At 37.3% G+C, this 17,813-nt stretch overlaps 1 protein-coding gene across 2 annotated transcripts; it reads left to right on the top strand.

The window, feature by feature from the left end:
* Positions 1-252: 252 nt before the first annotated feature.
* On the top strand, positions 253-16,998 carry LOC132123938 (protein Aster-C-like). Of its 2 annotated transcripts, XM_059534616.1 has the most exons (18): positions 253-388; positions 694-795; positions 1,125-1,263; positions 1,386-1,486; positions 1,727-1,822; positions 1,939-2,019; positions 5,338-5,462; positions 5,555-5,714; positions 6,281-6,440; positions 6,515-6,661; positions 7,855-7,973; positions 9,130-9,272; positions 9,389-9,492; positions 14,658-14,828; positions 15,032-15,101; positions 15,707-15,826; positions 15,912-16,017; positions 16,258-16,998. In XM_059534616.1, the coding sequence occupies exons 2-18, from the start codon at positions 703-705 to the stop codon at positions 16,324-16,326; spliced, it is 2,004 nt and encodes a 667-aa protein (XP_059390599.1). In that variant the 5' UTR covers positions 253-388; positions 694-702; the 3' UTR covers positions 16,327-16,998. The 2 variants fall into 2 exon arrangements, with proteins under 2 accessions (XP_059390599.1, XP_059390600.1); XM_059534617.1 differs by lacking the exons at positions 253-388; positions 694-795; positions 1,125-1,263 and having other exon boundaries at positions 1,405-1,486; positions 1,727-1,842.
* The last annotated feature ends 815 nt before the right edge of the window (positions 16,999-17,813 follow it).

Raw genomic sequence — 17,813 nt, 5'->3', positions numbered from 1 at the left:
CGTTCAAACTGATTTTTAACGCGTACTTCACGTGTATTTAACGTGTATTTAACACGTGAAATACACGTTAAATACGCGCTGATTTTTAACGCGTAAACAACACGTATTTAACGTGTTAAATACGTGTTGTTTACGTGTGAAATACACGTATTTAACGTGTTGTTGACGCGTTAAAATTCACGTGAATTTGACCCTCATGGCCTTCCATACCTGCTGCCAGGTTTGAGTTGGACGATCGCAACAACCGAGACACACAACACCGCAGCATGCCAACGACATGCAACGGAACATCTGCGACGACTGAAGCCCATGATACATTTCTTGCAAGCCAATTTGTTAAACGCCTGGATCTCACATAACCCGGACTCACGGAACAGGATCTTCTCAGGTATGGATTTTGTAGGCTATGTGAGAATAAGCATTTAAGAAGTCTTTTTCATATAATTAGTCTTAACTAAGAATTTTAAGTAAACTTTCATGTTTCTGTCAAGGTTCTCTTTTATCATCTGTGTAATTTAAAGATTCTTTTGGGAACCTGAATTGGATTTTAATGGCATCTCTAAGAAAATATTGCTTATTGGTTTTGTCAATAGCCTAGCCAGTTGATCAATCTGACTATTATTATTCAAAAAGTGCTTTGAGAAATTAACTTTAACACATGGATATAGAAGCCACTAAGTTTTACATCACCAGGTGAAAGACATGGCTCAAACACCCAAACAAGTGACGGCCAATGAGCTCACACAGGACAACAGTCAATCCGTGGAAGACAAAGTGATCAAAGAAGAACAAGAGGTGAGATTGAAAATGCTGCATGCTTTTACTTAAATTAGATTGGTAGAGGTCACATGGCAGCACTATAGTAACTTAATCTTTATCAGATTGATATAGTACAGTTTGATGTACTTTGTCCTGCAAAAGATTACACACACTGTATCATGATGAGATTACGCAAATGTCATTGATTGCTACAGTAAGTGTTGTGAGCGATTAATAAGCTCTTGGGTATGTGAAACGTGTTGTTCCTGGGAGCATGCACCTTTTATAGCATCTATTTCACAGAATCACAAACAATATTTGACAATTTTATTTATTTATTGAATTGCTATGATTTTCCCTCACAGGGCCTGGAAGTCAGTGGGCAGGTCATAGCAGCTCCTCAGTCATCACCTGAAGCATTGGTTTACACTATTTATAAACAGAGGAGTGACGAGTTTCGGAAGTTATTCAAAGAGGTGCCTGAGTCTGAGAAACTAATAGCAGGTGAGACTGATAGACAGAGACAGAGGGGTAATACCCTAACCACAAACCATGTAAAAATATGCTATACTGAAAATGTTTGTTGGCAGAGGCACAATATTTGTATAAACATATTTTTTCCCTAGACTACACCTGTGCTCTCCAGAAGGATATCTTGTTACAAGGACGCGTCTACCTTACAGAGAATTGTTTTTGTTTCTACAGTCATGTTTTTCGTGGTACAAAAGTGAGTTCCACAGGAAAATTATGTTATGTATTCACTGTACCTCTAATACATGCTATGCCTCCATCTATATACATATATATATATATATATATATATATATATATATATATATATATATATATATATATATATATATATATAATAGCAATAATGAGCATGTATAGCTACTTCAGTAGTAATTTCATTTATGGATTCCATTGCTCTGCTTTAACAAACCTAATAAACCAGATTTTGTCTTAGATCACAGTAAATATGCAGGATATCATCTCAATATCACGAGAGAAGACAGCGAAATGGATACCAAATGCCATCCAGATCAGTACCGATTTAGAGAAGGTGAAGTTCAGAGATCAAAGGTTTTACATTCTTGCTTTTTCCTATTTATGAAGAGACATGTATAGGATTTCTGTATATTTTTACAGAATCTAAATATATGTTGTCATTTCCCACAGTTGTTCTTCAGCTCATTTTCAGCAAGAGAGAAAAGTTTCTTGAGCATGTTTCGGCTTTGGCAGAATGTTCTAATGGAGAAGGTGATTTCTGTCTTTTTAACATTTCCCTTTTTAACCTCATTATCGTTGTTTTAGAATAGATGATTTAAATATTCTTTATATTTACATATCTTCTAAAGTATATTACCTGCTCGATGTAAATCACTGTACATTTTTCCTCTACAACAGGTTATTCTGAAATATGATCTGAAATAGATATTTAATAAGAACGGTGATGCCAGAAGCAAACAGCATATTTCAAGAACCCTTCTATTATCAGTTTTACAGTGTTTAGTTATTTGCTGACACAAACTATTTCTTTGTAGCTTAGGGTGGATACTAATGTGGCATATTAATACCATATGAGGAAAACGGACAGAATAATTTTCTATAGACCTATGGTCAGGGATATGCTTAAGTGTAAACAACCTAAATCTGTAGGGTACACTTGACATGGCAGCAAATAGATGTAGGCCTATACAACCCAAATTCCGGAAAAGTTGGGACGTTTTTTAAATTTTAATAAAATGAAAACTAAAGGAATTTCAAATCACATGAGCCAATATTTTATTCACAATAGAACATAGATTACGTAGCAAATGTTTAAACTGAGAAATTTTACACTTTTATCCACTTAATTAGCTCATTTAAAATTTAATGCCTGCTACAGGTCTCAAAAAAGTTGGCACGGGGGCAACAAATGGCTAAAAAAGCAAGCAGTTTTGAAAAGATTCAGCTGGGAGAACATCTAGAGATTAATTAAGTTAATTGATATCAGGTCTGTAACATGATTAGCTATAAAAGCTTTGTCTTAGAGAAGCAGAGTCTCTCAGAAGTAAAGATGGGCAGAGGCTCTCCAATCTGTGAAAGACTGCGTAAAAAAATTGTGGAAAACTTTAAAAACAATGTTCCTCAACGTCAAATTGCAAAGGCTTTGCAAATCTCATCATCTACAGTGCATAACATCATCAAAAGATTCAGAGAAACTGGAGAAATCTCTGTGCGTAAGGGACAAGGCTGGAGACCTTTATTGGATGCCCGTGGTCTTCGGGCTCTCAGACGACACTGCATCACTCATCGGCATGATTGTGTCAATGACATTACTAAATGGGCTCAGGAATACTTTCAGAAACCACTGTCGGTAAACACAATCCGCCGTGCCATTAGCAGATGCCAACTAAAGCTCTATCATGCAAAAAGGAAGTCATATGTGAACATGGTCCAGAAGCGCCGTCGTGTCCTGTGGGCCAAGGCTCATTTAAAATGGACTATTTCAAAGTGGAATAGTATTTTATGGTCAGACGAGTCCAAATTTCAGACGAGTCCAAATTTGACATTCTTGTTGGAAATCACAGACGCCGTGTCCTCCGGGCTAAAGAGGAGGGAGACCTTCCAGCATGTTATCAGCGTTCAGTTCAAAAGCCAGCATCTCTGATGGTATGGGGGTGCATAAGTGCATACGGTATGGGCAGCTTGCATGTTTTGGAAGGCTCTGTGAATGCTGAAAGGTATATAAAGGTTTTAGAGCAACATATGCTTCCCTCCAAACAACGTCTATTTCAGGGAAGGCCTTGTTTATTTCAGCAGGACAATGCAAAACCACATACTGCAGCTATAACAACAGCATGGCTTCGTCGTAGAAGAGTCCGGGTGCTAACCTGGCCTGCCTGCAGTCCAGATCTTTCACCTATAGAGAACATTTGGCGCATCATTAAACGAAAAATACGTCAAAGACGACCACGAACTCTTCAGCAGCTGGAAATCTATATAAGGCAAGAATGGGACCAAATTCCAACAGCAAAACTCCAGCAACTCCTAGCCTCAATGCCCAGACGTCTTCAAACTGTTTTGAAAAGAAAAGGAGATGCTACACCATGGTAAACATGCCCCGTCCCAACTATTTTGAGACCTGTAGCAGAAATCAAAATTGAAATGAGCTCATTTTGTGCATAAAATTGTAAACTTTCTCAGTTTAAACATTTGCTATGTTATCTATGTTCTATTGTGAATAAAATATTGGCTCATGTGATTTGAAAGTCTTTTAGTTTTCATTTTATTAAAATTTAAAAAAAAAAGTGAGTGAGTGAAGTGACATTCAGCCAAGTATGGTGACCCATACTCAGAATTTGTGCTCTGCATTTAACCCATCCGAAATGCACACACACAGAGCAGTGAACACACACACACACACACACACACACACACTGTGAGCACACACCCGGAGCAGTGGGCAGCCATTTATGCTGCGGCGCCCGGGGAGCAGTTGGGGGTTCGATGCCTTGCTCAAGGGCACCTAAGTCATGGTATTGAAGGTGGAGAGAGAACTGTACATGCACTCCCCCCACCCACAATTCCTGCCGGCCCGGGACTCGAACACACAACCTTTCGATTGGGAGTCCGACTCTCTAACCATTAGCCCACGACTTCCCCACAAAACGTCCCAACTTTTCCGGAATTCGGGTTGTAGTTCATTGACCCCCATCGAGGCGTGGCTTTCTTCAACTGAAAACAGAAAATACTGCCTCTTTCCTTACATGCACAAGGGACTGCAGAGCTGAAATGACTGGAGAATCAGTACAGAGATATGATAAACGAATAAAGCAAATATGCTGTTTAAGGCAATGAATAGTGCACCACTAGGCGGCGCAGTTGTTTCCTTTCGTGACTTCCTGATTTCAGTCGCGCGCTTGAAGCGCTCAGGTTACTGGCGTTCAGCAGGTAAGTGACGAGACCGAGAGACTTTACCCACCGCACCGTCACATTTTACGTAAATTTCAGAATATATTACACACTGTGCTACTTCTTTAAACATGTCATGTAACTGTAAATAGCTGGGGATTTTTTTACAGCTTCATAAATACATAAAATGTATTCGCGTCAGTTTGTTGTGTTAATGTGTCCGTGCCATACGGCCTTGAAACTATCTTGCTTGTCTTTGTGATTGTTGCCACTTTTTTTTTTAAAGCGACGCGAATGTTAGTGAACTTTATACTTGAAAGGTATTTTTTTCATATGGCTTTAATTTGAGTTTTTCAGCCACATTTTTGTCGAGTAACTCTCGTCTGTGTCCGCTATATTGTCTATTTACATTTTAACCGCGGTTGTCGGTAATCTTCCATCGTTACGACTGCGAATAGAATATAAGGGTTATTTATTACTAATATTTTGTACAAATATTGATCTCCCAACGGATTTGCTCTCTGGTAGTGATGTGTGGAGCAGGTTAGGACTGATTCCTGTACATCAGTACAGGAACTTAAGGAGGCTTCAGTGATTTTATTATTTTTTTTTAAACGTGCGGACGGGAGTGGATGAAACATTTGAGTGTACATTGCTCAATGTAGCTTTCCTGTCTTGCAGAAACTGACCAAGTTGGAGCTGTTGCAGATGGTTAAGCAGCATTATGGCAATGACTTAGGATTGAGTCATAATGAAATGGAAAGCATTCAGTCATCAGCAGATACTGTCACAATTACCGTACCCAGGTTGACTACACACACCCAGTCACATCTTCACATGTCAACTCCTGTTTGGACAAATGAGAGATCAGTTACAAGGTGCCATCTCTCTGTTTCAGTCTGAATATGCGTGGAGAGGATTACACCGGGAGGCCAGAAAGGCCCACATCGCTTCGTCTTGCCCAAGGGGAGCTGAATTCTTATGAGGCCACCACACCACAGGGAGATGACACACAGTCTTCAGCTGGACTGCAAAGCATGATCTCAGCAAATGGAGGGGTACATTGACAAATATAGTTTCTTTGGCAGATGGATTTTAACTTAAATTGTTTGTATATAATGACTAGTAGGGTTGGGTGATATAGTAAAGAAAAAAAAATCTCAATACATTTCAGTCTATACTCTTAAAAATATATATATATATATATATATATTGTGTGTGTGTATATATATATATATATATATATAATTAATTTCTTTCATTTTTTACTATTTTTGATCAAATAACATTTCAGTCTATACTCTAAAAAGTAGGTGACAATTTTGAAAAAATACAATTATGAATATTACCCACCAACTATATATATATATATATATATATATATATATATATATATATATATATATAAATCAAATATCAAGTGTTGTTAATGGGTATTCAACTTAATCACTGTGAATATATTGTCAGTATTCAGTACATCAATGGTCAACCTGTCGAATCTTTTATGTACTCTGCATTTGATTCGCTTATAAAATACAATGTCTTTAAAGTAGAGCTCATTAATGGCATGTTTAAAGTTTAAGGTATTGAACTTGATATACTGTATGTATTAAACTCTCAACAGGACAACACTCTCAGTACCCCGTCCCATCAGCGCAGTCCAAATCTGTCATTAAACCGCTCAGGGTCTGAACGAGTGTCTAAACGCTCCTCTCTCTCTCTGGATCTAAATGCCAATGAAGACCAGCTCTCTGATAACAGTAGATCTGACAGCCTGGAGGAGGGTGAGTTGTTTGTGTGTGTCTCGGCTGCGTCTCATTCCATGGCTGTGTTGATGCATTGTGTTGATTTCTTGTAGTGGAAGAACGTGAGACAGCATCTCCAGTGTCTCCGGGAAGGCTGTTTGTGAACCGGGTCTTTCACATCAGTGCTGAGAAGATGTTTGACCTGCTTTTCACAGATTCTAATTTCATGCAGAGATTTATGGATATCAGGAAGATCATAGGTAAATTTCTCTTTCCTTTTACCTCTCTTATGATCGATTTACTTAAAGGTTTAGTTCACCCAAAAATGAAAATGATGTCATTAATAACTCACCCTCATGTCATTCCAAACCTGTAATATCTCCGTTCATCTTCGGAACACAGTTTAAGATATTTTAGATTTAGTCCGAGAGCTTTCTGTCCCTCCATTGAAGCTGTGTGTACGGTATACTGTCCTTGTCTAGAAAGGTAAGAAAAACATCATCAAAGTAGTCCATGTGACATCAGAGGGTCAGTTTTTTTCATTGTCTTCTCTTCCGGGTCTCTTGTGAGTGTGACTGCTGACGTATGACGCTGCTGATGTGTTTTCTGGTGCGCCCAATAACAAAGATAACACGTCAGCAGCGTCACTGCAGTGTTGTGAACGTGCTCACAACAGACCCGGAAGAGAAGACAATGCTAAATAAAGTTATAATTTGTTATTTTTGGACCAAAATGTATTTTCGATGCTTCAACAAATTTTAACTGACCCTCTGATGTCACATGGACGACTTTGATGATGTTTTTCTTACCTTTCTGGACATGGACAGTATACCGTACATACATTTTTAATGGAGGGACAGAAAGCTCTCGCACTAAATTTAAAATATCTTAAACTGTGTTCCAAAGATGAACGGAGGTCTTACGGGTTTGGAACGACATGAGGGTGAATCTTTAATGACAATTTCATTTCTGGGAAAACTAACCCTTTAAGTCATCAGTTCCATTCCTATATAGATGTGATTGGTAAAAATAGTAGAACTTTTCATTTCAGCATGTAATAGACTTTGGTCCTTCAGAAATATTGTTATATTATTGCCAATTATTATTGTTTTTTTGGCAGCGTTATTAATGTACTATTATAGTATTTATTAAAATGTTGAAAATTTTTAGTTTTTATTGATAATTATTTTGTTTTTATTTTAACTTTGCTTTTGTAATTTTGTTGTTTTATCATTTTAATATTATATTTAACTTTAATTCATATTTATTTTCAGTTATTGTCCAAGGCAGCATTTCTAAGTTTTTCTTCTTGATTTATTTTTTGATTTATTTGTTTCGCTTACCTTAACTATGTCTTATAATGTTGTAGTTTTAGTTAAAAATACCAACATTGTTTTTTGCATTTATTGCTTTGCCAGACTGTTTATAGTAATGAAAGTGTATTACCTGACAGGTGTAAGCGCTACCTCTTGGCAAAGGGAGGCATCTGGTGGTATGAAAAGGACTTTGAACTACACCATCACCATTAATAACCCCCTGATTGGCAAGTTTTCCACTGCCACAGAAACCCAGGTTAGACTCACAACTGTAAGGCTTTGTTCCAAAAACTAGGGAACTGTGCCGCTGTTTGCTACCTATGCAGGAGATTCAAAAGTGACTTGAGATTTGTGTGTCAAACAAATTGTAAAAAGTGTTGTACAACCTTATTGAAAGGCTGATTTTTCATTGGTTGGACTGTCAGCTAACATGCAGTATTTGGTTACGTCAAATTTATATTTAGAGACTTAGTTAGCAGGAAGGAGCTGCGGTTGTGGATCACAAGTTTCTGTGAAATCTGAGGGATGATGATTATTTGATTTATTTATTTAATTATTTTTTTTTTATATTTGCACCTGTTGTGACCTGTTGTTCTTGCAAATCTGACAAATCACTGTGTCCAGTCTAGTTGTCTGTGGCTTGTCAGTTGTTTTTGTGTGAAATTAAATCCATAAACAATAAAGTAGTTTGCCAGAACTATTTTAACTGAACTTCACATACTTTCTGGCCTTTCAGCTCTTAGTCTCTGATGCAAAGAATAGTTTAAAAAAGTGTAAAAAAAAACAAAAAAAACAATTAGGCAATAGACCGCTTTTGTTAAAAATTCATATTATACAACAAATAACATTTTTAACAAAAAAATGACTGGAGGTGTGCTGCAATTACAAATTCAGCTTCATCCAGTTATTTGATCTAGTCGTGACTGTTTGAGCTAATTGCACCAAGTTGATGAAACCAATTAGATGAAATAATCATGTTTTTAAGGAGTAATGACCTGCTTGATGACTGTGGCTACATTCATACAATGTGTAAGATTGATTCTCAAATTGTCCTGTACAAACAGCAGTGTACAGATTGAATAATGTTGCATAATATCTATATGAACACGTTACCAGAGTCATTATAGCCTTGATTAATGCCTGTAAACATTGCTAGTAAATATTTTGACTTTGTCTGGTGTCTTTAAAGATTTTTTTTAAATATTTTGTTATGTTTATAGATCTAAACATTAAAGGTAGTCAATTTGTCCAAAATTTAAAGTAGACGGTGTATTTCAATTCCAACTAAACTGAACAGAACTATATTTAGGTTTTCCAAACAGAACTGACATCTGTATTGTGCTGCTGTGTAAATTCATCCTGTGTGTGTGTATATGAAATATTTTCTGATTTCTGTTCTTTGTGTATTTTAGACACTATATAAAGAGTCGAGGGAGGGTCAGTACTACATGATAGATGCGGAGGTCTACATGCATGATGTACCTTACCATGACTACTTCTACACTCAGAATCGCTACTGTATCATCCGCAACTCCAAGCACAAGTGCAGACTCAGGTGAGTGGTATCCTGATATCTGTACGTCTAACCGCTTTCATTTTGAGTATAGCACAGAAATCTCTTGATGTAAGAGCCATTTAGTAAATAGTTGAACTCATGATTTTTCTCTGCAGGATTTACACTGATGTCAAATACAAAAAGCACCCATGGGGTCTTGTTAAATCCTTTATCACTAAAAACTCCTGGAGTGGCATAGAAGACTACTTCAGACACCTTGGTTGGTATAATGCATTTTATTTTTACTTTCCCTAGCCCTCTGTTTTCCCTCTTTAAAGAGTAACTAAACCCTAAACGAACTTTTTTTAGTGATCTGTAAGAATGGTGCTTTATTAGTGCTGTTCATTGATTCGAGTAACTTTTTTGACATTTGAGTATAAAGGGTTTTAATTCTACAGTATATGGTGTAAAAACGTCTGAGTGCTGCCCTCTTCAGGTTACACGGTGGCTACTGCAGTTGATTTTTCCTATTGGATGTTGCGGTGGCAAGTGACGTAAGTAGGGGTGTAACGATTCACTCGTTTTCTCGATGCATCGATTACAAACCCTGTCGATTCATATGCATCGATCTTGAAACATGATTTTTGAATCGTGAATCACCGATCTTGGACAGCAATCGATTCAAAATGCTAAGAATCGAATGAATCGCGATTTCTATAGCGATTCAATGCTTTTAAAATGTATACACATTAAATTACTACACGCATGAATTAATGGAGACCTTGAAGAGTGTTCCTGAATCGTGCCTCTTATCTGTCCTTCACGCGCTCCACTGTTTACCGACTGAGACTGTCACAGGATTGCGCTCGCGCTCCGTTCGTCTCTGACGCAGCTGACGTGTGATCTATAGGACTCGTGGCCAGTAATGCTAACGTGAAGTAGTTATACTTTTCTGTAGTTTGTCAATGGCTCTCTGCATCTTACAGACGGAGTTACCGGAGCCGTCGACAGCTGTATTTATTGCATGGACGGAGCAGAAATGTAAGTGTCTAAATCATACGCACAGATCCATTGAATGATAAATGTTTTTAAACAATGCGGATGAACCGAATATACGAAGGAAACTTTTAAAATTAACCACAGCATTAACAACGACCTTGAAATAAGAGCGCAAGATTTATCTGATAATCAGATGCATGAAAGTAGCGTTTGTTTCATTAGCAAACAGACATCTGGCTCGTTTTCTCTCAGAATCATTCGCTGATGGAGAGGAAAAGTTAAATAGAGATGAAGACGTTTTCACACTGAGAGCGAAGCGATCTCGCTCTCATAGAGGTGCCAGGCTGTATCTGCAGCTAAACTGAATAAAAGCAGAATGAACTGATGAAACTTAAAAAAAAAAACCACAAACAATTTATGAATGATGCAGTGCTAATTGACATTTATTACAGTACAGAAACTAAAAAGTATATTTTCTACCTTATTCTGTGCAGAAAATTTAAATAATTGCTAATTAAATGTAGCCTAGTATATAAAACAATCATAAAATTGCCATTAGGAAAAAAATATCGATTACAAATGATTGATTATTGTCCAGCAGTGTATTTGATTTATTACAGCTAATTAAAAGTAATTAAAAAAGAAGATAATTCCTTGTAAAAAATAAATAAATAAATAATAATAATTATTATTATTATTATATAGGCTACATACATAAAATGATTGTATTTGACATTTCTGTCACTTCTGAAATTATGGCTACGCCCCTGGTGTGACAAAATGTTAGCTTATACATAATACTCTTTAAGCTCTTTTTTAAAAACTTGGCTTACATACATTTTTACGTATGCCATGTCGCATCATTAAACTAGCATTTAACAATGGACAATAGTTTTTTTTTTTTTTTTTTCTAACCTATGGTTCTCTAATCATAAATGCTACTGTAATTTGCCCCCTGACTAAGCATTTAAAGAATTTAGTAGAAGCATTTAAATAATCCCGTGAATGCACTTAAAGAATGCAGAATCGAATCGTTATAATCGAATCGAATCTAATTTAATTGTGAATCGAATTGAATCGTTCTAAATTTGCAAAAATCGTTCTTGAATCGAATCGAAAACCTATGAATCGTAATCGAATCGAATCGCTGCCTTGCCAAAGATTCACAGCCCTAGACGTAAGCAGTTTCTAGCTCACCACGCCCCAGTCGGTAGCTTCAAGTTGGCGTAGATTTATCTGTATTTAGTACAGTGGTCAGGATGGTACGTAGGTGTAGTGTTGCTGGTTGCAACAGCACAGCTGGACTGCATAGTTTTCCAGCAGACTTTAAATTAGGTGCAAGTGGTTGCATGCACTTTGCACGGAAGACACGGAGTGTGCTAACTGCATTTTACGCAGGATTGCTTCTCAAACACAATGGAGATGGAAATGGGCTTCTCCACACAGCTCACGCTGAAAAGCGACGCGGTGCGGGAGTTAAGACCGCAGTTTGAGCCAGTGGCTCTTCTTCAAATGAACGCTCTGTTGCAAAGCTACTTGCGTCACTACAGTCACTCTCCATTTTAGCGACTCTGACAGCAGCTGTCAATCAATCCATCACTGCGGGTCTCAGGTTCAGGCACTCAGCCCCGCCCTCGGTTCATCCCCTCTATCTCCGCTGTGCTCTGCCCACTTTTCAGCATTTTTCAAATATTGCCAGTGGGTGGAGTCAGGCTGTGACCAGGGCCCATATTCATAAAAGCTGTGTCTCATTTAGAAGGCCACGTCCTCCGGAGGTCGCATCCTCTGGAGGTCGAATCCTCTCTAGGATGCGTATACGGAGTGTCCTTAACCCTGGGATTAAACGAGATGGCCTTCGTAGGATGGAAGGAAAAGGAAACAGGAAGTATCATGTTGCTATGCCAACACATAGCGTCGTTGCGCTCTCACACTTGTTAAAGAAAAAAATATTAGGAAAATAATTTCTAAATTTGGAAAGTAATTTGAAAAAAAAAAAAGTTTTTACTTGTTTTATTTTATTCAATGTTTGAGGAGCTAAACACTTGTAATCATGTTGACCACACTTGTAATTCAATTTTTTAAAAATGAAGAACTTTAAAATACTTACATTTAAACACCACATCTCTGCTTGTGTGTAGATCTGCTGCCGCCGCCATTTTTTCAAATAAACAACGGTTATTTATGGCGACGCAAAGAATTGTGGGTTATCTGTAGCAGCGAAGGATACACCTCATGTATCCTTCGAATTCCTGTGGAAAAAGGTCGCATTCGAAGGTCGCATTCGGAGTGTGCTACTTGCTTTTCTGAAATGAGACAACCTCGATGACGTATGCAGCCTTTGAATGCAACCTTCGGAGGGCGCAGCCTTCTAAATGAGACACAGCCAATGATTCTAAGAATCCTCTCAGAAAACTCTTAATTTAGCTTAAAAACTTTTACGTAGGAGTCTTAGCTTAAGAGCGATTCGGGACCGATCTGATAGCAACTCTGAGTAAGGAAAAGAAAAAACTTTCATCTTAGTGAGGAGGCGGGGTTGACCCCATTGCTATGTATGACACAATCTTTTGAAGACTGTGATTGGTTGGTTGTCCAAGAAGGAAAAAAAGAGTGATTTTAAGTATAGGATCTATTCTAATTCTCACTTTGAATTTACATGCGTAATTTTTCCTATTTGACCGTTCTCTCTCTCACACAGATACACACACACACACATTATATGTGTATATAAATCCTTTTTTTATTTACCATGCTTTTAACTTCCTATAAGGTATTTGATTGGCTTAGAATGATAAAAATTGTTCCACTCTTTCCAATTACAGTGATTGCTGTCCTATTTAAGTGGCGGTTTGAATGTTGGTTTTAATGTATCAAACATGGAATCAAAACCAAGAAGGGCCAGAAAGCCAAACTGGACAGAGGAAGTGTTTACTGTTAGCCCAGTTAGTGGATGAACAAGAGGCCATTCTTAAAGGAAAATTTGGGCCGGGTGTCACAGCAAGGGACAAGAAGCAGACATTGGAGCATATAGCACAAACTATTAACGGTTCATTCCCCCTGCTTGTGCGCACCTATAAGCCTGCTATATTCATAAATGCAGTTTTTGAGCCTGCAAGGTGGGAATCCCAGTCAACGAAATGAACTGCGACACAATAAGATGTTCTGAAAGTGCTGTAATTGTTTGTGTGATCACTCTGCTTACAGAAGGTTGTGACAGACCCAAATCATCAGTATTGCATTGTTGCATTTTCCCAGTTGCCAAATATCGTAATGTAGTGATTACTTTAATTTCTGGCGCTATGGCATGTCTGTGCTGTGTCGGAGATGTTAGCACGTCTCTGATAAGATCAGTCACAAACATGATCCCTACACGATCTAATCTATAGCGTCTTATTAACTCACTGTCATCCATTGTCTGCAACACATTTCTTCTACCTCTTCGTCTTTCTGCCATTTTCTCCTCTGAAAACTCTTAAGCCTCTTAAAAGTCCTCGTCTGTGCTCCTAACAAGTTTGACCTTAAGACCTCTTTTAAGGGTTAAGATGCTTTCTGAATTAATTTTTGCTTTACTAGGATTTCTTCTTTAATTTTAAGAGTAAAAGCCCACATTTCTAAGAATTTTCTTAGAATTTTGTCACTAGGAGCTACTTTTTGCATTAAGATTCTTTATGAATACGGGCCCAGGGGTTTAGTTACCCTTTGATTATTTTAGCTCTAACTTGTAGATTGTGCCCATTTTCTAGATGACTGAATGTCACTAATTATATTATGTCACTAATTATATCTAAGTGTTTCTTGTTTCACTTCATAGGGTTCACAGGGTTATTATAGTTAGGCTATTTATAGAATACAACTAAAACCATAAAACAATTGTTGATAAAATATAATTTATACCAAAAATAAAAAATGGATTACTTCTAGTTCCCAAGTCAACATTTCCAATTTTCTCTTTAGTTTAACTTGATGTACTAAAATAATTAAAGCTAAAACTGTCCTTCACTACAAATTAAAATGGAACAATGAATTAAAACACTTCAAAACAAGATAACAATATAAAGCTATAGTCCAAAACTAATATAGATCAAATAAAATGAGCAGAACCTCAGATTGTGCTCTTTTTTTTTTTTTTTTTTTTTTTTTTTGACTGGAAAAAGAAAGCTGGCTAATAGCTTCTCTGCCATGGAATGTTGGATTAGGGAATTAAAAGAGTAATGAACATTAGTGACCTGATCAGAGTGTGTAGGGAGGGCTATTATCAGAATGGATGTGTCCATTTCCTATTGGTGAAATGCTTCAGTTATATCCATTGCCTGCAAGGCCATTTAATTACTAAACTACATGGGTGCCAGAAGCCAGTTCCCTAATCGATCCAATGACCTTAAAATAACCACTCAGGACTCACAAATTAATGCATTTTTAATGATCTTCATCTCACAATGCACATTCAAGAGGCAGAGCTGCTAGAAGAGGAGGCAGAGTTGACTCAAGGAAGCGGAGATGCTGGAAAGACGGGTGGTTTGCGCAGGAGGCGTAGAACTTACAGTCGCACCCTACAGGATCACATGAAGCCAGGGAAGCAGTACAGTGCTGACTTGGATCAGCAGAGAGCCGGCACCATGGGTATAAATATATGTATAGTTTTAATCTCTGAATCCTGTATCTCTGCTACTGGCCTTAAAATACTGATTAAACCACTGGAAATTGTTTTCATGCCAATAAGATGTTTATTTTGTGGCCTATGCTTTTTAATATTTAAGCAAACATTAAAGACATTGTGTATTAACTTATAACAATTAGACTTAATGTTGCATGTTACATTATAGGTGCCATGGATATAAAGAACACACAACACAGATGGAACATCACTTCGATTGTGTTTGGGATGAGCTTAATGTAAGGCTTCATACACACTATAAGGCCTGTTTCACACCTCATACACACAGTAAGCCCTGTGTAAGCTTGGAGCTCTGACATTGACAGTGTTTCTGCTGCGTAACAGAATCACAAAAGATTCTAGATTACTACATTGAGTTTTTTTCTCTAATTACAACCTAAAATCATAAAATGGTTATTAGTTGTTAGTTACTATTGATTTGCATGAGGAAGGTAAGCACATTTTCATTCAGATGTTAAACAATCTTCACTGAACAGAATTGACTGCAAATTTTAGCAATACACAACTTAAAGCATCTGGTTTCAGTCAGATTTACTGAATTGAAAGTGTTGTTTGTTTGGAACCTAGAATCCCATAAAGTTCACTGTATATTCCATACGTTGCTATTTTGCAAAAGATTGCATTGATAAATGGGTTAACAGTGCATGTTCTCCATATTTTCTCCTGTGTTCAGTGTGCTGCAGTGGCAAAAAATTTAAAACGTGCTGTGTGAACTTTCCAGCCTGTTAACATGGTTGCCAAAATAAATATGTGCAGCCATGATGATTTAGAATTACCTAAAAACCTAATGTGCTTATGAATGTCCCATTGTTTTGCCTCTCAGACTTTTTGTTCTGGTGGTTTTGAACTTGGGACTGTTCTATAAACTTTGGGCCATGGAAGATGTCGCTCACCGTATGTATCTGAACACCAAGCACAGAATGAAAGAGAGAGTAGAGTCCAGGTAAAGGCTCTTTCACATTGTACATTTTGTTAATTTTCATGAAGAAAACTGACCTAATGGTCTTTTTTTTTTTTTTTTTTTTAAGTTTGGCACCTGACCTAGGGACTAGACAGGGTATGCCACACAGGGGTCGAGAAGAAGCTCATTTACTAAGGGCAGTACTGCAGGACTCCATTAACCTTCTAGAACAGGTATGTTTGGGTGTTCTACTAAACGCACTCTGCAATGACATGTAAATGCTAAACAAACTCTGGTTGTTCACCATTACTCATCAATAGATGATCCTTCCTGTCTAATTTGGCAGTTCTTGAACCGAAAAAAAGTTAAGACTAACTTATGTTGTTAGTCAAAACTATAGCTACATACGGTATCTCGATTGGCTGAGAAGTCTCTTAAGTGATTGTTTGTTTTTCCTGGTTCCTTCTCCACAGCTACGCAGTTCTCTTGTGGTGCTTCAACAGACCTTTCAGGTCTACAACGGATCCTCCTCTCAGCTTTAAATGACATTGAGTTTGGTGACCTACAACACAAGGGCTTTCTTCCCATAAGACCTCTCCTCACTGAGGAGTGTTGCCATAGGTACCGTCACTCCAGGGCAGGCTCGTAGCCATGTTCATCGTCTCTCTGGGCGTTTTTGTTATGGTTGGATTTTTCTTTTTTTCAGTGCTGTTTTTGTCTTGGAGGGGAACTTTGCACTAGTACACTCAATTTTATGAGTTTCCTCTTGGATTTACTAACTTGACCTTGGAGCTGAAGGAAAGAAGCAACACTGCATTTTCTCATTCTTTGAAGCTAATATTGCTGAAGTTAAACCTTAAAGTAACAACAGTGTAGCAGGTTGAAGCACAAGGGCTTCTCACAACCATGTCCTGGAATGCTTGATGATAATTTGATGGACAGAATTTTTTTTCTGGACTGCAACAGAAGCCTTATAAAACAAAAAAGTCTCAGATGTAATGGATTCAGTGCAGTTGCACAGGGTCTTCAGTTTAATTATGAAGGGGGCAATGCAGGCCCATTGCCTTTAGCTCACTTTAAAGCTCTGCCTAACATTTAGTCATGTGGCCTTTTTTGTCTTGATTTAGATAATGTTCTTGTCTTAAGATACCTCTAAGAATTTGTAAATGATTGCAACTTAAAACCTTATTAAAGCAGGGATCACTAATGACAAATGATTATGCTTATTGAAATTCCAGAATGCTTGTAGGTTTTGAATGTTTATCAGGATTTTTAATAATGTCTAATAGTACAGGTTTGTGTTAAGAAGATAAAAATCTGATGTTTACTGTAAAGGATGAGTGGTGATGTTGGATGTTTTAAATTGTTTACACTCTTGGTCTTTGAAATACCACTTTTCAAATTTTAGGGACTGTATTGTCACTGTGAACTAAATTTATGACACATTCATGTAAATTATTTACAGTGGGAAAATTGTGGTAATTTATCAAAAAATGTTTAATCCTCAAGCATTTAATTATTTCGAATAAAAATATGTAAGAGGTGGATGTGTATTAATAGATGTCTATTTTTTCTTATTGAAAATATTCAGTTTTTTTTTTCTTTGGAACTTATTAATATAAATGTCCATGGCATTACAGTGTTCAATTTGTGAAAATTAATTTTGAGATTTTCTTATGGTAACCTAGACAAGAAATATCACAACATTGCTACATTATGACTATTCATCCATAGGGTGCAACAACATTCCCCTGAAATTGCTGTCTCTGTCTCTAAAATATATTACAATTACTGGGGGAGAGTTTTTAGGTTTTCGAAGGCTGCAGACTTGCATACACAGCCGGATTTGGGCTGAAAACCAGTCAGTATCTGGAGTGACCACCATCTGTGGAATGTTGGTCAACTCCTTTTCAATGTCTGCAAATTTGCTGGATATTAGCAGGAACTGAAACACACTGTTGTATACGCCAATCCAGAGCATCCCAAACATGATCAGTGGGTGATATGTCTGGTGGTGAGTATGCTGGCC

The sequence above is a fragment of the Carassius carassius genome, chromosome 42 (assembly GCF_963082965.1).
Source record: "Carassius carassius chromosome 42, fCarCar2.1, whole genome shotgun sequence".
Lineage (NCBI taxonomy): Eukaryota > Metazoa > Chordata > Actinopteri > Cypriniformes > Cyprinidae > Carassius > Carassius carassius.
This window is presented reverse-complemented; position numbering and strand designations above follow the sequence as displayed.